General features: G+C 42.6%; 4 protein-coding genes across 8 annotated transcripts in view; 2 read left to right on the plus strand and 2 right to left on the minus strand.

Moving 5' to 3' along the window:
- Positions 1 to 258: 258 nt before the first annotated feature.
- xrcc3 (X-ray repair complementing defective repair in Chinese hamster cells 3) lies at positions 259 to 4,626 on the minus strand. Its single transcript, XM_012824699.3, has 7 exons — positions 4,449 to 4,626; positions 4,057 to 4,194; positions 3,749 to 3,961; positions 3,404 to 3,558; positions 2,858 to 3,070; positions 1,914 to 1,960; positions 259 to 1,595 (listed from the first exon to the last, which is right to left on the minus strand). Exons 1-7 carry the CDS (start codon positions 4,501 to 4,503, stop codon positions 1,289 to 1,291), a joined length of 1,128 nt encoding a protein of 375 aa, XP_012680153.2. The 5' UTR covers positions 4,504 to 4,626; the 3' UTR covers positions 259 to 1,288.
- Positions 4,627 to 4,876: 250 nt separating this feature from the next.
- On the plus strand, positions 4,877 to 8,839 carry LOC122133542 (SUN domain-containing protein 2-like). 4 transcript variants are annotated; one of them, XM_042709960.1, is made up of 13 exons: positions 4,877 to 4,956; positions 5,147 to 5,248; positions 5,346 to 5,759; positions 6,014 to 6,119; positions 6,294 to 6,355; positions 6,472 to 6,554; positions 6,689 to 6,781; positions 6,872 to 6,895; positions 7,139 to 7,285; positions 7,485 to 7,569; positions 7,682 to 7,770; positions 8,080 to 8,247; positions 8,401 to 8,839. In XM_042709960.1, exons 3-13 carry the CDS (start codon positions 5,348 to 5,350, stop codon positions 8,554 to 8,556), a joined length of 1,425 nt encoding a protein of 474 aa, XP_042565894.1. In that variant the 5' UTR covers positions 4,877 to 4,956; positions 5,147 to 5,248; positions 5,346 to 5,347; the 3' UTR covers positions 8,557 to 8,839. The 4 variants fall into 4 exon arrangements, with proteins under 4 accessions (XP_042565894.1, XP_042565893.1, XP_042565892.1 ...); XM_042709959.1 differs by having other exon boundaries at positions 5,147 to 5,759; XM_042709958.1 differs by lacking the exon at positions 4,877 to 4,956 and having other exon boundaries at positions 4,967 to 5,248.
- Positions 6,889 to 19,404, minus strand: LOC105897785. Its single transcript, XM_012824757.3, has 20 exons — positions 19,158 to 19,404; positions 18,967 to 19,025; positions 18,764 to 18,853; positions 18,318 to 18,445; positions 17,955 to 18,098; positions 17,681 to 17,758; positions 17,099 to 17,269; positions 15,639 to 15,735; positions 15,140 to 15,363; positions 14,861 to 15,026; positions 14,542 to 14,750; positions 13,915 to 14,032; positions 13,611 to 13,816; positions 13,371 to 13,488; positions 13,095 to 13,264; positions 12,902 to 12,999; positions 12,698 to 12,819; positions 11,116 to 12,606; positions 10,506 to 10,548; positions 6,889 to 7,330 (listed from the first exon to the last, which is right to left on the minus strand). Exons 1-19 carry the CDS (start codon positions 19,184 to 19,186, stop codon positions 10,544 to 10,546), a joined length of 3,723 nt encoding a protein of 1,240 aa, XP_012680211.2. The 5' UTR covers positions 19,187 to 19,404; the 3' UTR covers positions 6,889 to 7,330; positions 10,506 to 10,543.
- brf1b (BRF1 RNA polymerase III transcription initiation factor subunit b) overlaps positions 9,256 to 21,898 on the plus strand; it is a 76,109-nt gene continuing 63,466 nt past the window's right edge. The window contains exons 1-3 of one of the 2 annotated variants that reach the window (XM_031582224.1): positions 9,256 to 9,445; positions 9,957 to 10,171; positions 20,561 to 20,641. In XM_031582224.1, the coding sequence (XP_031438084.1) occupies positions 9,988 to 10,171; positions 20,561 to 20,641 (265 nt within the window). In that variant the 5' untranslated portion in view covers positions 9,256 to 9,445; positions 9,957 to 9,987. The remainder of the gene's footprint in view (positions 9,446 to 9,956; positions 10,172 to 20,560; positions 20,642 to 21,898) is intronic. The other variant, XM_031582225.2, reaches the window with a different exon arrangement.

Genomic DNA, 21,898 nt, shown 5'->3' on the forward strand with positions numbered 1-21,898 from the left:
ACTGGTGTGCCCCCCCTTAATATTAGCAGCTGCCAGAGCTGTCCTTTCCTTTTAACACTAAAGCAGAGCCAGTCAGATGGAAATAGCCTTGCAGTGTCTATAGTCTGTGGTCCTGATGGCAGCTCTGTGGGCTCATAACAGGTCATGCCATCCACTGCAGGGGGGTTGGAGTCTCTAGCGCCCTCTGCTGGTTCATTTGTAACGATCAAGATTGAGGTCAAATTTTACAATTAGTGCAAGTTGTTTTGAGATTTAAGACTTTAAATCTCAAAACAAGACATCTAAAGGTTACAAATAATGAAAGAATAAATACAACCAATCAGTTTTTTCTTATTCAACTTTCAGTATGAGCTGCACTGTGCACTCCATCCTACTGCTGGAATCCTAGAAATGGAACTATTAAAGTCAAGGGTGAAAGATTAGCATGTTTTCTATAGAGATGCCTCATCTCTGTGACACTTGGTTTTGGGGGGTTTTGCAAGAACCTTTTGTATTTTGTCATGAAGTAGCACTTAAAGAATTAACACTTAAAGACTTAAAGAAACACATTTTATTCAATGCACGAATGCTCCTAATATGGCACGCGGGAACAACTTGAATACTTTGACAATAAAATAACTACTTTAAACTACACTAGCCAATAAAAACAACTACCTTTCACAACTTTACAAATGGGTAAAATGAGAGGGCCACCATTATCTGCACCATTACTCTTAAAAATGGAAACTTCTCCCCATCTCAAAATGGGAACCTATTTCCCTGTCAGTGTTTCCACCAGCCTTTATAGATACAAGTGAGCTTACTCATCATAGGGACTTACGGTCCTTAAAGTGCAATTTGCATGAATTTCATTATGCCCTCTGTCTCTGAGGATGAGTTCAGGCGAGTACTCTGGCCTCATGGGGATTTGAATAGCCATAATTTATCAGCGACTACTTTCCAGCTGAGGAGAATTCCTTTGCTTCAAATCAGCTTTAATATTTATGCAATTAACAACACCTCTCCTCGACTCATCATATCTTCCAAGGAAACCGTATTGATTCTTCCTGTCTACACTGTTGCCAGTGACTGAGGGAACAGCTAACACAGCTATCTGCTATCTCAGAGCCTGGCTGGGGTCAAAGCTAACACAGCTATCTGCTATCTCAGAGCCTGGCTGGGGAGAAAGCTAACACAGCTATCTGCTATCTCAGAGCCTGGCTGGGGAGAAAGCTAACTTTACAGTAAGCTGAGTGCCTGGGACAGCAGAAGTTACGTTGGACCTCTTGGTTCTATAAAGGCCTGGTTTTCACGTGCCTCCTGCTCCCTCTGGTGCTGTCCCAGGTCCATGGGCGGTTCTCGCGGTTCCTGAAAGGGCCTGCTGTGGTGGCTCTCCAGAGTCCTCCATGGCAATACCCCTTATCCCCTCCAGCCAGACCCCACACAGGCAGCTCACCCGGGGCAGGTGGGGGGCAAAGACCACTTCCAGGCGGCGGGGGACGCAGCTCTGCTCGCCGGCCGTCACACACCCCCCCAGACGGCGCAGCATGAGCCGCACCATCACCTGATTGGCCCAGGCCAAGCCCAGAGCAGGAAGAACCCGGCTCTCCACCAGACTGAGGAAGAACATGAATAACATTACGCCAAAGTCATAGCTTATAGCTGTGTCATACTGAATATTAATGACAATATACTAATAGTAAGATAAGTAAACATTACAAGACACCAAACACCAGACATTATTGCCTTCCCTGATAGAGCAATCAAATAATGATATTAATATTACGGCTCATATTAATATTAATATTAATAATAATACAAAGTATTAGGCTGGGTTTCAGTAATGGGCTGAATTTGGCAGCTCTTGTTTTTGTTCCAAACATTAATTCTGAGTTCTAAGCAAGACTGTGAAGAACCAGAAGGAGGGTACTCACCCAAAATTACACCTTCCAGGATTTGGACCATCGACAACATCTGTGACCTACAAAATACGTGTAGACATGGCTAAATTCACCTTTTTATGTTCTGCACAGATCATCAGTCAAATGATACCTTCTATCTACAGCAAATACATGTAACATGTGATGGCGATTAATCGTGACTGAAGCTTTTAATAATGGATATTCAAATATAAAATCACAGAATTAATGTAGAATATACATAAAGGAAGTATAATTAAATTTAAATGATATCGTTCAATAGCATCTTTTTAATCTTGTATAAAGAGTCTTTCCTGTGAATTTTGTTGTGAGAACAACAAGAGGATAAACAGCAAAGACATATTTTTTTATAGCCTGTTTTGCTCATATTCACTAGGGGTGCCAATAATTGTGGAGGGCACTTCCCGTTCTTCCCGGCTGCAGTTGGCCTTATTAACAAGGCCCGGGACCCCCACCTGACCTGGACTCTTATCCCACCCCCACACACTAAGTCTGTGTTACATTAACACACATTACATTGCACATTGCTCATCCACATTGCACTCCTGTTTTGCTTTTTGCACTCTACTTTTTTATATTCATTGTTTATATATTTGTATCGTATATATTGTGTTTTTTTGGTTCTTATGTGTAGTACTTTTCTTATGTGTAGTACTTATTTGTGATTTTATGTTATGTGTAGTACTTATTGTGTTTCTATGTTTTTATGTTTTATGTTTACTGTATGCACCTTCACACCAGAAAAAATTCAATAAATCCCATTCTGATTCTGATTCTACATCAGAGCTCAAAACATGCATAATGTTACAAAGCTGTACTATTCTGTGTAAAATTTGTACTATGAACTATGTATGAACTGTTGAAATGTACTAACTATGGCACCACTCAGATTTATGCTGTCAGCATGTGTTCCTCTACTCTAAGTACTGTAACCATACCTGGTTGATGCAGAGAACAGGTGTGTGGTAGGTGTGGCTGAGGCGGTGGAGGGTACTGGAGAAAGCCAGCAGGTGGCGTGTTCTCTCCACCGTCTCGTCCGCCTGAAACTCGTTCCGGAACAGCCCGGCCACAGAGTCCACCACCACCAGACGCACCGATCCCCGAGACAGCAGCACCGGCACTCTCTGAGTGATACAGGTCTGCAGTGCACTCTGCATGAGTACAGCAACAGTGATATAGTATATAGTGAACTATTTACCGCCTTTAACTGCAAATATCACTGCATCTACACCTACAATGACTTTACTCTTCTGAAGGAATGATTATAAATTATATTCCTGTGTATATTCCTGGGTATTCCTGGGTTTTGTTACTTAGTTTCAGACAATTGGATGCAATGTTTACCTTTTCCATATCACCAAGTGTGTTGTCAAAAATAAATGTCAGCCCAACTGCATAATTCAAACTGAATCCTAACTATACAAGGGACTGTACAGTGTTGCAGAGTTGTTACAACTCTGTTGTATAGGATGAAAATTCCTCACCAGGTCTGCAGCGTGTTCTATGTAGATGTTGTCACTGAAGCGAATGCTGCGCACCAGAGCCTTTGGGAGGTCCTGTCTGAGGTGAGACTGCTGGACTATGAGCTGACGGAGCCGCTTGATAGGAAAGGAGTCCTCCGTGCAAATGAATACAGCTCCTAACCACACAGACATTAATTTATGTGAAGACCCACGCCCAACAAAAAAAAAAGGTATGCAAACGACAACACACACACTTACCCACCATACACATAATTTACACACACTCACATAAACACACACACTAGTTAAACGGATTCAAAAAGCGACAAAACCACTCGTCTTTTCATGCTTATTTGCACATCTCACCAGAGCCAAGCCCGCCATGCTCGACTGGATACTGAACGGAGAGGCTGAGCTGCAGTCCAAACTGAGTCTTTCCAGCGCCACTCTCCCCTGCCAACTCCGTTATGCCACACAGTGGGATGCCTCCGCGCAAGAGCGCATCCAGGACAGCACAGCCAAAAGAGAGTCTGTGCCCTGGTTCTAAAGAAGGGCATTCTCCACGCAGCAACTGTAGAGCTGCGTAAAATTAAAGATTTTTGGTCATAGTTATCATTTAAAGCCGTACAACTAAACAAGAATGAAAGTGAATCCACAAAAAAAATCACGGGTACCTGTGACAAGTGGGCGTTTGCAGTAAGCTTGAGCAACAGCAGTATGTAAGTGGTGCACATCAGTCTTTGACAGCTGCGTGAGTCTCTGTAGATCAGAACCCGAGAGGCTCAGAATCTCTTTTGCCGATTTGACATTAGCTGAAAGAATTACAGTGGCCAACAAATGTTTTTTTTTTTAAACTTGCTTGAGATATCAGTGTATAGCCTGGCTGAGATAAGACTGAGTCTGACACGACCATATCAGATATAAGTCGGTTACATTAATCAGACCAAAAACAACATTTTTACATAGGTTTATGGCTGACATAATTAGCTTTACATGATCATCATATTGTCGGTTGCTGGGATTGCAATACTGGCTAGTTAAAAAGCTAGCTAATACTAGGAGTTACCTCTCTTCACAGCTGCTATAATTCGTGGATTTAGGTCAAGCTGTTCCCAGTTCATGTTTTTTTGCAGATATCCATTACAATTGGTAGCTCGTAGTATGTTAAAGTAAGTGTGATTCGCTAAACGATAACTTCATCTCAGCTAGAGCAACAGTAAACATTTTTTTATTTTCCCGGTGAAATTCCGTTTCTTCTTCTTCTTCTTCTATTCAGAGCGGGCACCTACTGCCACCCCCTGGATTGGAGACCCTGAAAACAACCGGGCGTGAGTAAACTATTTCATTTTCATTGAGTGTTCTCTTCCACCTGTTAGCTTACACTTTTTTTATAAACACCGCAAAGACTTCAGTCCCAAAGATCTATCTCTGTGACATCATAAAAGGTTAGTAATAATAACGCGCGCATTGAAGATTCGATTTCTTTATTCTCAAAATAGTAGTCTGCTGGCTCTGCAAAGCCTCCTGCAATGAAGCCCTCGGTGCAACTAGCTTAATTCCTCAATTAGAGTACGGTATGATAAATTGACGATTTCATTGCATATCGAATTTTTTTAAATCTTTTTAGTTTAGTGATTAATGTAAATTACCTTTAACCCCTTGTTTTTTTTTTTACATTCAACGTCTTACCATTGGCTACCACCAGGAGTCATACTCGTGATGAATGGTCATAGTCGCTTTATTCAACTGATCTGTATTTTCTAGGAGCCAAGCTCCTTCTATCCCTTCAGAAATGCCACGTTGCAGAAAGAAGCCATCAGATCATGATGTCAGGTGTGGACATGACATAAGCCAAAGTCCTGTCAGGTAAGGGGAGAAAGAGAGAGAGTGCAATGTGGAGTGAAATATAAATATGAGCACGATTTCAGCAAAAAATCCCTGTCCTTTGCGTGTCATCCATCAGGAATGGTGCTGAGACTAGAAAGCATCAACAGCCACGGACACACACCTATCCATCTCTCACCTCAACTTATCTCCACCCTCCAACCTCTGACTTTGAGGAGCCAACAGCTGGCCCCTCGGGTACATAATCTTACCTCTAAAGAGGAAAGTCACTATAATGCAACATCCTCATTTCACCCCCCCCCCCCCAAACACATTTCCAAAGACCATCCTGTTAATGTACTGATCCTACTGTTTTGTCCAGGTTTGTCAGTATCCAGAAGACACAGTCACTGCTGTCCCCCTTCACACTGTTCTACCTCCTCCAGTTCCAGCAGCAGAAGTGACTATGCAGGCCCTGACTCAGACTGCTCCTCGTTTGATGGCAGTGGCTACCCTCCTTACAGAGACACCTGTTACACACCAGCTCCGAAAGGTAAGAAGCCATGAGGACAACATAGAGGAGAACAAAAATGTAGACTTATGACAGTACCTTGACTAGTTTGTTCTGACTCAGAAGAACAGAAAACATGAGAATTCTGAATGAAAGGAGCCATTGTTTGAGTTTAGAAAATCGCACACTTTAAGTAAGAAAAGATAGATGGATACTTTATCCAGAGGGAAATTTAATATGATTTGGCATTGTACGTCTATCTGAACATCTTGGCTCTGCTGGCTTTGTTTTCTTAGTTTATTGGCTGGTTGGAGTGCACAGGAGATTCATAGGCTTTGCTGTTGACCTCAGAAGATACCTGTGCTCCTTGTGGTTGCCACCGGACATGCTTCTATTCCGAGGGTGAGTCTGACAGCATGCATTTAAATCCAAGATGTTTTATTCAGTTATTTATGCAGTGGCAGAAAGATGTCTGGGCAGATTAGATGTGAGGTAGGCTATCCGAGTTGTGTATGTGTATGTGTATGTGTGATGTACATCAGACTTGTAAAACTCAATGTTCATGTTGGTGCCTAGGGACTATCAGCCCCTGAGAAGAAAGGCTTTGATGGTTGCTGGTCTAACACTTTTGGGATTAGGTAAGAAACACAATAATTGCACTGTATTTTTGCGTAAAAAAAAAAAGAGAACCTGGACATATGCATGTATGTTTGTATGTATGTATGCATGTCTGTCTACTGATTTGTATGTTCAGGTTTTTGGTTCGGGATCCCCCTCCTTTTTCGACAACTCTCATCTGGATCAGTAAATACTGGAAGTGGCACAAACCTGGCCAAGGTTAGATAAGCCAGAATGGAAATCACGATTCTGTTCGCTTTTGTGATCACATGTGTCATTACACCGTCCTGAAACTATTCTTTTTCACTCACTGGTGTTTCTACGCTGTATATCTTAACATGTGCCTTTTAAAGATCCAGGAACAATTGACGGATATCCAAAAGCAGCTTGCAGAGAAAGAGGCCAGGTGGAAAGAAACCCTACTGAAAGAAATCGGAAGTTTACAGGTGAAACTCTTTGAATATGCATCAGGATGATAAAGAGGGAGGAGTGACAGTAACATTGACTGACACTGTTGTTATTTATTCCCACTTTAGAGTGAAGAGAAAATTACATCAGGTGTAAGTCCCCTCTGAAAACACATCTTTATTTATTGAATACATATGTATGTGATAATGCCAGAAAGACAAACACTTGTGAAAGTGCAGCCCAAATCATATGACAACCACATTATTTTATGATAGCACGACAACAATATAGTACCATTACTGTTGTCATTACAACAGTGATGTCGTGTTTTTTCTTTTTACAGCAGTTGTGACAAACATCTCCTCTTGTACTCCACATCTTCTCACTTGTCACAGCTTAAGATGGAATTGTCCAACTGGCTGCAGGAGTACCTGTTTACAGGTTCTAGTTCTAGTGCAGAGGGTGTAGTTCTCTGGCCTGAACTGAAGGTGGTGCTGGAGAGTATGGAGAAGAGGCTGGTGCAGCAGCTAGCAACTTCTCAGGTGTCCTGGGACTAGCGTTCATTTTAAGAGTTATCAAAGGGATTGCTGAGGAGAGAAGATTAATTTGTATTTATGTAAACACATAAATAATACTAAAACCAGATTTTTATCACATGAGTAGGATGCAGTATTTGTATAGCTGAAAATGGATCCAAAAGGGATCAGTAGGTGACAACTGCACTTTTTGTGCCCAAATCAGGATGTCCGAAAGACCGTACAGGAAGCACTCAGTCGATACAACGCTGATGGAATTGGCATGACAGACTACGCGCTCAAATTTTCTGGTATTTTCTGAATGGACATTTATACATTTATTAATAACACGTTAATAATGTATTTTACTTTTTTCATGGAATAACATTCAGTATCCCTTTACTTGTGTATGTACTTGACAAGGAGGCAAAGTGATCACATCTCAGTACACTAAACCATACTGTCCACAGTCACTTCAACTCTGCTCAGAAGGACCTAGTGCTGTAATAGAGGTGATTTTTCTGTCATAGATGCCAACAGACAAATTTGTATCTATTGAAAGTAGGCTTAAAACGTAGGCTACCTAGCCAAGGATATACCACAAAAAAAATGTCAACAATCGTAGTCCATTTCATTGTATGCCGCAAAAATACTATTTCCTGAGGTGGCTGAAAATGAATGTAAACGAATAATTTGGGTTTACACCAGACTTACAATCAGTGCCTTTAGTTCTCCATTTTTTTAATTACTACTGAGTAATAACTAAGGACTGCATCACCACTTGGTGGTCCCGTCTCTGTTCTTACCCTTTGCCTACGAAGCCAGAGGTCTACCCAGGAAAGTGCTGGGCCTTCCGGGGAAGCTACGGCTCGGTCACCATCGCTCTATCCCAGTCAGTGAGAATCACACATGTGACTATGGAGCACCTACCCAAGAGTCTGTCTCCAACTGGTCAGATTGATAGCGCTCCACAAGACTTCGCCGTATATGTCAGTTTCTTGACCTCACCACTAACTAGTAAAACATTTTTTTTTATTAGAACTGAATGACAAAACTAACTTGTAGTTACAGTAAATATATAAAATAGCAACATTTTAGTGCAATTATCTTTTCAACAGTACTCTCCCACTCACTCACCCTAGGGAATTCATCACGTTGCCCAGAAACAAGAGGGGGTTTTTCTTGGAAAATTTGCCTACAGCCAAGATGGAGACCCTATCCAAACCTTTGAATTAAAGGCAAGATATCTGGTCTACAGCCAAACAATATTATGTCTATATTTGTTTACAGGCTGGTAACATGATGTGTTGACCTATTTCTTACCCTCAGGACCCTGTTAAGAATGTCTATCCTGTGGTGGAGCTGAGGATCCTGACCAACTGGGGTAACCCAGTGTACACATGTCTGTATCGATTCCGTGTGCATGGCCAGGCCAAGAATGCATAGGAGCATTGCACTCATACTACTTCAAGAAAAAGAGCGCATCTGAAAATATTACTTTAGTGACCAGCACAAATACCGTGGCAAGTGAATAAATAAAAAAAATACTGAAAGTAGAATTCTGTCTCTCACTCACAAATGTTTCTCCGATTAATATATTTATATTAATTATTGCACAGGCATATGCAGGCAACACTTCTGTACTTCTGTTCATTTATAAAACAGGGCTGAATATAGTATTAGGTCCACATTAGATTTCTAGTGGTCTTTAACTCCACCCCACTATCTACGCTCCATCCAGAAGGGAAAAGGCGCGCAGTCTAACGTCAAGAGCGCGGTCAGTAGGAAATGCATTCAGACAAAAGTATTTTCCAACTCAGGGGTGGTAGAACAGTTAGAAATCCAAACATTCATCTACAAAATTAGTAGAGCAGTATATGTGGCAAACCCGATATAAGTATTCGTACTTATATCCTTTTGTAGCGTTTTACTGTCGTCTATGAAAACAATGCGCTAAAATTCATGTCATATTTTCTTTACCCTCCCCTACGGAAGCCACCTTGATCCTAGTAGATCATCCCGGTGGTTCATGCCTATGAGTACCAAAACACTGGCTATCCTAATAGACAGACATGGATATATTATCACTTTGATTATTTTGTCCCTGGCAACTCAAGCATTTCTTTAAAGAGGTAGGGGTCACATTTAATTTCAGGCTGCGGAAGTTAAGCTTGCTACAAAACCGCTGTAAGTTTCTTCACTCATCCGATAAAGTTAGTTAGCTAGCTAGCGGAGTTAGCGAGACGTAGGTAGCCCGTCCTAGCTACTGAAAGGCTCATTAAAAGGGAACCTACTGACCCACCGCGTTTAATGTCACTAAGCGCAACTTACATTTAACTACGTTTTCCTTGCATGCACTAATGAGGCAAGCATAACAAGTTAGCATGCTTAGAATCTATATAAGAGGAGCTAGCTGGTAAGTTAACATGTCTTTGTATTAACAGTTAGAGCTAGCTAGCTAACCTCATGATATAACCGTTGATAATGCAATAGAAAAGAGAGTCAGATAAAGGGAACTTGTAAGTGATGCTGTTTTTACTTAAGTGACGTGATAATTCAGTAGTAAGTCATGCGTTTAAATTTGTATGAATGCATAACGCTAATTCTTTAATGTCACTGTTAGTAAGCACGCGAGTTAATTTATTGGTTATGAATGGATGGTGCCTAATTAGAGTGCCCATTCTTCCCCCATCTCTAGATTTATTTCGTAGCCTACTCCTACCGGCATCATGAGTTCACGGGTATGCAAGACTTGTGGATGCTCAGACATCGATGTTGACCAAGCCCGCGGCAGTGCTGTGTGCATGAGCTGCGGGTCTGTCCTGGAAGACAACATCATTGTGTCTGAGGTCCAGTTCGTGGAAAACAGCGGAGGGGGTTCGTCAGCTATCGGCCAGTTCGTCTCAGCTGATGGTGAGTCCAGCCTTATGCGGTGCCAACACTGAATGTCTATTGCTTTGTTGTGGTTTAGTTGAAAATAAGTCAGTATAACCTGCAACAGTGTGCTATTTAAACAGTCAATAGAATGCCGTAAAGTTTTGGGTGATGTGCACGATGTGGACTGTTGCACTTAAATGCATTGTTAATGAAGTCATTTTTTTTCTTAGCTTTATTGAAACTGAGAACTTTACTGTGAATTAGAAACATGTTTCAAGTTGAAATTGGTCCAAATCCCAGAGTACAGTTTGTGGTCAGGTAGTTTATCACCTTTGCTGTAGGTTTGAGTTAAAAAGCAGTCTCAACTCACCTACAGTGATTATCCAAATCAAGTGATCAGAAGTCCGATCAACCTGGTGTGAGAAAAGGCGCAGTACTTAATGTGGCAATCATGAAGTTATATTTCATAAAGATTAGACATAGACCAATAGAATTTAAAAGGAGAGTACGGTTTTAGGGGACCAGGTTAGGTGTTGTGATAATGCTCAGGCATTATAGTTAATAGTTCAAGTGTAACTTCACCCCCAGCTCTGAGCCCAACAAAATAAAATAATAATAATATAAAAAAGATAGATAACTGGGCAAGGGGCCGAGAAGGATTAGGTTCTAAACACCTGTGAAATATGAGTCTCGATCAGCAAATGAAAATGAGACCTACACCTCACGGGTGAGGTTTGAAAGAGGTGGGCCGCCCATTTCATGTTGTGGATATGAACCACAGATGACATGTTGAGCTAATTTCAACCCATGAAATGCATGCAACTTTTATAAAAAAAATGGGAATTTTGTCAATATTAACACTAGCATTAATGCGTCATCACAGTTCAGTCAGATCATTTAGTTTACCGCTCAAAAGACACTTCAGGATGGAGTTACACTTTAATTTCATGGTTCAAGCATTTCATGAAGGTCACTCTTACCTCTCTCAATGCCTTTATGCACACTAGGTCCCAATTGGCGTCTGGTGCTGCGAATGTCAGTTGAGCTTGGTGCTGGTTGTGATGGTCTAGGTTTGGCACGTGCACTCACACTCACAATCAAATCCTTTAAGCCGGTTTGAAGATATGATTGTGCGTCTGTTACTTGATTAGCTCCATAGTCAGGTGAAGGTTGGTAGTCTGTCGTCACAGGCTTTGTGTTGGGAGTTTGTTTATCATCATTGCTGTGTTGAGTCAAGTCACGATGCAAGTAAGCAGTGATGAACTCGCTGTGTTCTTGTGGGTCGTGAGCCGACTGTCCTTCAGGGTGATGCGTCAAGGATAGGTTTGAAATTTCCTGGACGTTTCCTTCATTGGGGTTGGAATTTTGAAGTGATGTGTCTTGGTGGGGAGGAGCAAAATGTGTGGGAACAAAATTCTGAAGCATGTTTCTGACTTTATGAGTCATACCATCTAGAAAATGACGCGAAGCCAATCGAAATGCTCCGACACTTCTTGGAGCATGTTGAACGGTGCTGTTGGTCTCTTCCAATTTAGGCCAACTATGACTCCGTAAGGAATCATGGTGGACTTCACCATCCTGGGCTTCTCCTAAGCTACTTTGTTGATGTCCATGAAGGATCTCGTCAACCCTTCTCACTGGAGGAGTAGATCCGTGCTGGCTTAGAGATTGAGCATTCAAATGTTGGCCAGTTGAAAGGTCACTGAGGCCGTCAATGTGAGACTCAAAGGAGCCATCAGATTTGGCAGTACTTGTCCATGAATGATTTTGAACAAGTTCCATCAAGCCGCTGCTTCTGTGTCCAAGGCTTGTAGTGTTTTTTGCCTCACTTGATGCCAGCGTTGCACTGCTACCACCACTGCTAGCGGCATAAACAGGCATAGGGCTAGAAGGGGTGAGGGAATCAAGGGTACTATAGTCAGGAGATGGATTGTCAACAAGGGCTTCATTAGGATGGGATTTCATATCATGGAAAATGTCATTTTCTTTGTCCTTGGGGATACTGACCAAATCTTTATACAAAACATTACCCAAACTGTTAGCATTCAGATCTTGGACAGAGTTATAGCTATGATAGATGGGAGTGCTCTTTTTCCAAGGAGCCCAATCCAAATTAGCACTGGCAGGTGATGGAACCTTGTTGGAAGGATGCTGCTTTGCAGGTAGCTGATAGGCATCAAGTAGGTCACTGTAGGTTTTGTCAGTTGAAAAGCCAGGGTTGGTTCCTTCTGCGTCCTCCTTTGGTAGCACATCTAGTTCACTGGACAGTGAGCCACGTTCAGAGTATCGGTCAGCACTCCGAAAGAGAGGCCATGTTGGCGTTAGAAGAGAATCCCTGGCTGGGTGAATACCGCCATAAGGGAGAGACTCTGTGCTAGTTATGTCATTTGTAGACTCTAAAACAGTATTGCCTGGACTTTCAGAATCAGCTGAAGTTTTGTCACCACAGCTAACTCCATTCACTGTCCCTTCTGCAGACAAAAAGGTAATGGTCAGTAATCAGTAGCAATCTCAGAGTAAAGCCAAATAATTTAGTGAATAAATAAAGCAGTTATTCCTTACCATTTACAGAAGGGTTCTTTTTAACATGAATTGAACCAAAGCCAGGTTCATCTGACAGAAATATCCCCTCCACAAATAAACTTTTTACAGAGGTTAGTGGATAGAAACACTGCACGGTCAGCCTGTAAGGAGAATGAGGTGTTATGATTCATCTAATGGACTAGTTTTCCAGATGCCATTGAATAAAAATGCTATAGTGATTACCTGAATTTAGAGTCCCTTGTAATGACTGGGTCGCTCTTTGGAATGTACTGTTTAGCAGATACAATCTCATTTTCATAGACAACATAAGAGTCTCCAACCTGAAGGACATTAGACAGACACAACAGAACATTTGTGAAAGCTCATCGGTCAGAACAGTTGTACATTGAAGGCAAATCGGTTCATAAAATAGTACCATGAATTTAGTTCCACATGTGTTTAAGCCGAAAGAGAACAGGATTCTGGTGTCATGAGCTTCTTGTGGTTTACAGTTTGTATCTGTTAATGTTATTCGTCTTGTTGGTACTGTGGGCCAGGTGGAGGTGGTTTTCGTGACGAGAGTCATGACTCCCTCCGTTGAACACACTGCAGGGACATCATAAGTGTTTCACCACCATTTTGAAGTACAGTTCAAATGGAGTGCATACAGCATTGCAGAGACATACATTTATGTGAATGTGTCAATACTTACCAATTAGCTCATCAGTTTGGAAAGTACAGTATTTTGTTGTGACGCTCTGAATATCCAACGTTTTTGTATCTCTTGCTATTACTTCAAAGATGCCAATAAACTGCTTCAGGGTAATCTTCTAGAAAGACGTGAACAAAGTACAACATCTTTAGGACAGGAACATGCAGTAATACTCAGTATGCTATACAACCAGCCCCCTCTTCCCCAGTATCACAAAGTCGACATAAATATTAATGTTACCTCATATGTGTAGCCACGGGTAAAAACGGGCACTTCTAGGATCATGCCCTGAGTGTCATTTCTCAGTATGTATCCACGTCGCCTTGCAAGCTCCGTTGTCAGTAGATCATGGCCTATGCCAACCTCCCAGAGGTAATCCGGGGTGGGCATGCTAATTTGAAAGATGATGCTGCTTTCTCTGCAGGTGGCAGTGATGTCAGGAGGAACTGAATGGTGTGATAAAGCAAGATAATAAACCAATTAATTCTGGGTGGATTCTGATAATTCCCCCATCATGCATTCTGAAAGCCTAAATAGTTCTTACAGGCATTGTGGAATTGTGCCACAACTGAGGCCAGGTGATAGAATGGTTCTTCTTGTGGTAGAACATATAGGGTGTAGTTGATGTTCAAAGAATATTGCAGCAGTCCAGCGCCTAAATACTGTTAGAGAGATTAGTACTGGCACATCAGACAAAGTGGTTGTATATCAAATTCACCTGATGCCCCATGTTATGTGGAACGAAAATCATCAGTTTACTGGAAAACTGTTGAGGAGGCTATTGAGGTTGTCAGGAGACCTTGGAGACACTGCCAACATACCAATAATGACAACTACAACGATATGAGCATTCACACTGACTGATTATAAGGAAATGTTTTAAAATCTGATGGATTCTGGTTGTCAGTGTTTTTATCGTTCACACAATCGCTCTGAAAGTGACGCCCAGCGATATCGTTCTACTTGTTATGGTCATAGTGTGTGGTGGACATGCTATTGTTATATGCTAGAGTGATATTTAAAACTATAGTATTTACAGTTATTGTTATCAGTATCTTTGGCTGTGTGGACAGGCCTTTAACCCCTGGTGAAAGCCATTAAAGATGACCACACAAATGCAATTTATGCAAACTTCGGTCCACATCCTAGATATTTTTACTTCGATACTTACGGCCTGATGCACTACAGGATCATCAAATGGGACCTCCAGAACATAGCCGTGGGTGCCATTCATATTGGAGAGGGTCATCACAGAGTAGCCACGCTGAAAAGCTTCAGGTATGGTCAGGAAGATGCCATTAAGCTTCAGGGACACCAGCTCAGCGTCCGAGGGGAAGTGTCCTAGCATGACAGTAAACTTGCGCTCATCAAGGACCGTCTCTGTTGGAAACAAGACAGAAAATATGGCTTTCAGACACCATGCAATAACTGATGTACCAGTAGTAGTGTGGTTTGTGACATTGTGCTGCCTTGGGTGTCAGGAGGCTTACCATCTGTGGTAAATGGGTTTCGGTAGATCAAGGGAGTCCGCAGCAGTCTCATCATCCTGTGCCTGGTGTGTTCAGTGGTATTGTTGGCATACACCCGCGAGAACATGTGCTCGTAGTACATGAAAATGGCATAGAGTTCGTGGTAGACATTATCCAGCACAAAGCTCTGTAAATGCAAACAAAGATGCCATTTCTCTGTTCATGAGGGCAAGCCCTTTAATTTCTATGCCATGCTTCAGTGTGCCCATTTTATGCCCGAGTGCACGGTAGAGCTCTGACCTTTCTGTACCCGCCTCGAGCTCCGAAAGGAACGCTGATGTTTATCATCAGCCCCGTGTCCTCCAAGCTGTGGTCCCAGGCTCTCCAGGCTGTCTCCTCCATGAGCTGACCGTCAATCCCCATGCTTATCTGGTTGCTCGCAAATGAGGAAGTGTCCGGCACCAGTGGAGTCAACACACGGGGAACGGCCCAGTGCAGCTTCTCCCTGTCAAAAGTGCCAGGGTCTGAAACGGGTGGAGCGATGGAAAAACAGATTACTGCAGTCACAAGTCAAAAGACATTTTCGATCACATTAAGTGGAGCGATGGCAAGACGAATGACAATCATCCAGAAGCCAAGGACATTTTAAATGGCATTACCCAGCTGTGCAACTATGTAATGATTAGTAAAAGTCTAAATCAAAGGTCACGTCGTTTTAATCACAGAATGATAATCTGTTGGCACATTCCATTGAGGACATCTATGCGTATGCAAATAACTCCAGATTAAGATGACTCACTGATCGTGCAGGCTGCTGACATGTCAAGCATCACAACCGCCCATTTCTGCCTGTAGTACACAGTGGCATTGATGACCTCTGTGGCAACTCCATTAACCTGACAAAGAAAGCTCAAGGCACTTGAATTGAGAAACATGATTGATTTCAAAACCCCAAAGGATTCCTTTATTATTAAGCCGAGTTTTAGTGTCCTTACAAGTATAAAGTCTTACATTTTGTTTAAAAATAGACCAAATCAAGATATTAGATACAAAACTTGGGAGTTGTTAACAATGGAACTCATCACTTAGGCCAGGGGTACTCAATAGGCGGACCCCGGTCCAGATCCGGACCCAGACGCAATCAAATGTGGACCGAAGCCAAAATCAAAATTTTTATTTAAATCATGATCCAAGCGAGTTTTCATTGTTGCGTGATTTCGTGCTATATATTTTTGTCCTATTCTATCTGGTTTCTATCTTCCGTGTCCAATCCAGAGGTCCAATCAGGAGCTGTAATAACAACATCACTATGACAACTCACTCACTCAATGTTGGCCGCAAGCTCTGTGGGTCACGCAGGTTGTGTGTGTCAATGGCAACAACGCGGGCAGATAGATTTGTGAACGGTATCTGTTTATCAGCGAACGTAAATTTTGGCGTGCTCTAAACCCGACAAAAAACTTTACGAATTTAAGAGAGTGGACTGACAAGTAGCCTATGCATTTGTGCTGCCTGTGGGGAGCACAACACCGATGTGTTTAATCTGCAACGAGACGGTTGCCCTTGTCAAAAGTGGTAACGTGAAACGTAACTATGAAACAAAGCATGCACACTTTGAACAAAATTACCCCCAGAACTCTGAGGTAAGGGCCAGAAAAATAAACCAACTGCAATCCTCATACCAAGCAACATGCAATGCAATAGTTAGATCAGCCACACAACAGCGTGCATGCATACCTCAACATACTGTTGTCAGTCTGCCTTATCAACCATGAATATGGTGCAAAACAAATACAGGAGCACACTCACTAATGAACACTTACATCAGTGCCTCCGCCTGGCCCTCACATCTTTAATGCCCAAGTTTAACGCACAAAAAGGTGTCACCTTTCACACAAATAAGGCCAGACCACATCACCTTTTGTGCATAGTTCAAACTTTTTTGTTGGAGTTATGTTTTTGGATTTTGACCGTCACTGTTCCGGACCCTGACCTGAATGGAAATTTGGCGAGTGGACCTTTTGGGTTTCTAATTGAGTACCCCTGACTTAGGCTATCACGTGTTCATAAATGTCACAGCTAGGCTGAACAGACTAGGCATGGACCACATAATTTTACACAGACCAAGTTTAATTTGACCAAGATGTTGGCTGCACCTTTACAATCATACCTTTGTGTCAACATCACCACATCTTAAATCAGGCCAATATCTGACTTAAAGTGTCCATGTAAACACATAATAGATGTAGTACTACTCACCAAAACGATCTCGGAATGAGGCTGTTTGTAGGTGGTGCGGAACACTACCCTGGTTGGGCTGGTGTCCAGCACATAGCCCTGGGTGTAGGCATCGTTGAAAGACATGGTCACCATGGTATGCTGATCCTTCATGAGCATCACTTGCCAGGTGTCACTGGCAGTCCAGCGAGCCTAAGTAGTTGGTAGTGAAGATAGCCACTCACTGCAGATCTCCACAAGGTTATAACTTAAGATGACAAATGCATATATCCATCAAGAAAGCTGGTCATTTCACTTAATACACATTTTTACATAAACTTTACAGTTTTACAACTTCACAATTATACATAGCCTTAAGAATTGGCCTTTTGTCAGTATGTGACAAAACAGACCTCAGTAAATCCTACAAGTCTCTATATACATGGTAGAAAGGTGAAACCAGTGCATCCTACAAGTCTCTTTATACATGGTAGAAAGGTGAAACCTTTGGTCTTACATTGTATGCATCCTTTTGCAAAATACAGCAGAAAAATCAAATTTTGCAAATGCTTACAGATATATGCCCTGATGACCCACGGACATCTTAAAACAAGGGGTTCTTACTGTACTTAAGGCAGCGTTCCAGGACTCCTTGGACATTCTCTCATTGGCTTTGCAGGATCCATGCTTTTCCACTGTGACCTGCAGCAGGAAAGTAGGGTGTCTTAGCGAGATCACAGTTACTAACACCTATCATTAATTATTCAGTTATACGAATTCATATAGTGGCAACAACAATTAAGATTCTCAACTTCAGGTGTAATTTGATTGGCTGTTAAGCTCAAATATCAACAACCTTCCGCCAGAATTTCCAACTGTATCTTTCAGTTAGTGGTACCTCCATATAGTTCTCCTCACAGAGGACCTCCCTGCTGGACCAGGCCAAGGGCAGTCTGCAGGTCTCATCCATCCAGTACCTCGTCTCTTTGTCCTCTTTGTCCGTTACAATGATATTGAACAGGAATCGAAACTCCTCATCGTTCTACAAGATGTGTTTTTAGTTCATCGGTCAGTAGTGCACAGCATGATTCAGATTGATTTCAGTCAGGCCTTGTGTCCTGGTAATATTTCGGTTCACAACGAGTATGCACTTAAGACATCAAGACATAGGCTACTGTATTGCTAGATGTGTGTGATTTAATCCATTTAAGTCTATATGAAGGTTTATCTAGCATATTATTCAAATCCATAGATATGATACCTGATTCTGCGTATAGCAGGAAAAATAAGAAGCTCTGAGGGTAAGACGGCCGTTCATGTTGACGTTGCTGATGGTATAGCCACACCTTGCCGCCTGGTCGTCATCCACTGGATGTACACCATACTTATCTGAAGATAAATGCAATTTGAGTAAACTAAGGCACATAAAATGGCTGGGTTGTTTGCAAAGTGTTCTGTTGGCCATAAATGGAAGTGGGGATGGCCCACTGTCAATCCTAATCTCATTACTTGCGCTTGCAACCTCAAAGCACATTTGAAGGCATCACATCAGTATAAGGGTGAGAAATTGGAGGGGGAAATGACTGGAAGCGGACGGGTAAACAACCCTCCCCTAACTTGTCCACCTTTCTACCACGTCTCGAAAGTGTTCCTCTAAAGTGCACTTTAGGAGTGCAAGTTCGAGTAATGGGATTAGGCATCACTCACCCACGGCTTGTAGTTTGGGTGCGGCACCAGCGAAAGCCTCGTCTATAGACAGCCACAGGTATCGATCCCGGCACTCTGTCTTAATGGCACCTGTGTGAAATAGAACTAGAGGTTGAGTTTTGCCGTCATAACCTGAATTCCACTAGTTTGAAGGACAGTTGCACAATGCTGACTTGCACATTGTGTGTGCTGGACAAATATACCTTTCGGAGCCAAGTCGATGGCGTTTGCTCCAAATGATTTTGAGCAAAGCAGTGAAAGTCTGTAGTGGTGAAATTGGTTGTTTGTCATTCACTTTGATTTACATCTAAAAGGGTCTGCATGTATCAAACACAAAAAAACACAAACATCCACAAGTTCAAAACTCAGTTCATAGGAGGTATTTTAAACTTACCCAATGTAAAAGCTAAGCCCCACTGCCATTGTCTAATTAAAGTTACAGTACCACAAGCTGGACAATCAGTAAAAGTCAGCTATAGCTAGCAGCACGAGAGAGCAATTTAGAGGTCAGTGTAGTTTTGACTTTCAGTCCAAACAGCCTCTGGAGCTTTCAGCAACACACCAATTGATCAAACAAGGACTTGGCAGGTGCAGGAAGGAGACAGGTGCCACTAATTAAGGGAGTGCATTTGAATAGGAGGACCTGCAATGCTCATTTCGAATTAAATATCTTCTGGCATCTTGATACTAATCCAAAGTCTGTCTGAACTGATGAATATTTTTGAGCAGCTCTGTGCAAAGTGTCTTAAACTGCAGAAAGGCTGTTTGGACTGGTGGCTGAGTAATTGTACTTTTGGGTGTATTACCACTAGATGGCGATGCTGTGTCACGTTCTTAATTCCTATCTGAATTTGTGCTTGTTTTAATTTTGAAGCTAATTTTGATTTATTGACCAAATTAGGCCAAAGTGCCCCATAATGTCCATCATCAGGCCCTATTAACTTATCAATCCCCAGTTGAATTTACCTAGATTGAGATCTTCAGATGGGAGTAATCAGTCACTTACCTGGTGCAGTACATGTAGCTTACTGATATCATTTTAATGTGGCAATGAGCCTTTAATGAAATGCATAATGAAAGGTAATTGTAAGGTGTTCTTACTCCGGATCATGTATTATGTAATGAGAAGAGCATGCAAGGGGTGTACGGTCGTGCTAGTTGTCCTCATTCCTGTGAAGTATTCTCACAGGACACAGCTCAGACCAGTGTGGTGTGTTTGCATCATGTGTTAGAAGCCACAGCCATTGAAGCTGGGAGTATTTTTGGAACGGTTTGGGATTTACACCCTGTGCACTGGAGGCCCCTCTCTAAATTCATCAGGTCTCCAACCCCCCACCCACACCCCAACCCTCACCCTCGCCCTACGGATGAAAGAGGCAGTAGCCCTACCCCCACCCCCACCCCGATCCCCAAATCAGTATTCCGGTCTTGAGCGTGCCAGAGACGGCCCCGGTTGGAATGCGGTGGGGCCGGGCCGAGTCGTTTCCCAGAGTCCTGCCTGATCAGAATAATGTAATTAAGGCCACAGCAGGGAGCACATGATCAGTCTCTTTTGTCTCTTCTGCACATTCCTCTTCTCCTTCTCTCCCTCCCTTTCTCTATCCCACTTTCCCCCTTTCTCTCCCTCTCTACCCTCTCCTACACCCTATCTCCCTCCCTCACTCCCACCCTCTCTCTCTCCCTCTCTACCTCCCTCTCTACCTCCCTCTCCTCCACCCTCCCTCTCTCTCCCTCTCCTCCACTCTCTCCCTTCTCTCTCTCTCTCTCCCCCTTTCTCTCCCCTCTGTCCCTCTGCAGGCCCAGCGAAGGCCCCTGTCCTTGGGAGCGGCTTCCATACCAGCCTGGGAAAGGAGTCCCGCGCTCAGACGCTGTCGAACGGTAAGTTTCAGCACACACACACAATCACAATCATAATCACAATCACATAGTCTCTCTCTTACGCACACACACACACACACACACACACACACACACACACACACACACACACACACACCACACACATACAGATAATCCCCCTCCCCCCCACACACACACATTGAAACACCCATACACACAGAGTTACACATACACTATACACTCACACAGACAGTAGGGCCAATGATTTTCTGTTTCAAAAAAATGCATTTTCCGTTTCACATTTGGTGAATTCTGTTTTTTTTCCGTTTCAGCTCATTTTGTTCACCCTGAGGTATATTGATGGCTTAAAATGAGTGAATAATATGTGCCCTTCTTAGATTGTTGTTTGCCAGCATTAACAGAACAGAAGACTAAACATTTTTTGTTTTAAATGCGATTGGGAAGACGAGCAAGTGAATGTGACTGAATGTGGATTTAGCGGACGTGTGTGGGTCAACCGTTAAAAAGGGGGCGTGGCCGGAGCAGAGTTCAGCGCAGACGTAACATTTTCTCAGTGGTTTTGTTCTTTAATTAATGTTTGTTCATTGCTGCAATCGTTGTTGTGTTTATTTGAAAGAAATATAGCCTTGCAGCCCAAAATACAGGGGAATTTGGGCGATTTGTATGCACAAAATGATGTTTCCGTTTCAAAGTTGCAATTCCATTTCAAAGTGTTCATTCCGCGAATTCCGTCTGTTTTCCGTTATCGCGGAAATCATTGGCCCTAAGACAGCAGTCATTAACACACACACACAAAAAAGAAGGCCTTGACTCCGTAACAGTCACAGCCAGGAGCCAGAATAAAGGATGGCGCGGGCGTGTGAACCAGGCTGACTGCCCCACTTGCACCCCTAACTGCCAACCCAGGCCAAATGTGGCAAGCCTCAACAGGCACCCTCCATCAAAGAGCTGCCCCACCTTCACCCGCCCCTTAATAGCTACGCCCGTATGTATGTGTAAAGCTCCGCCTTATTTATGTGTGAAGGCTTAGAAAGGGATCAGCACCCCTCTTAGTTTAAATTGCCATTGCGAGATTATCATTTATAATATGGGTGCACTGTGTGATTTATCACAAATAACACAGTAGCCAATCCTCATGGCAAATTCACTTTGGGAGGATTTTGTGTGTTAATATATTTATCATGTGGGGTGTGTAGACACATCAGTTTGTCTTTGCACAAACAGTCCTTTCCTCTATCTAGGAGTGTGTTGGATATGTTGGTTCAGTGTGTGTGT

Source organism: Clupea harengus, chromosome 15 (genome assembly GCF_900700415.2).
Source record: "Clupea harengus chromosome 15, Ch_v2.0.2, whole genome shotgun sequence".
NCBI lineage: Eukaryota > Metazoa > Chordata > Actinopteri > Clupeiformes > Clupeidae > Clupea > Clupea harengus.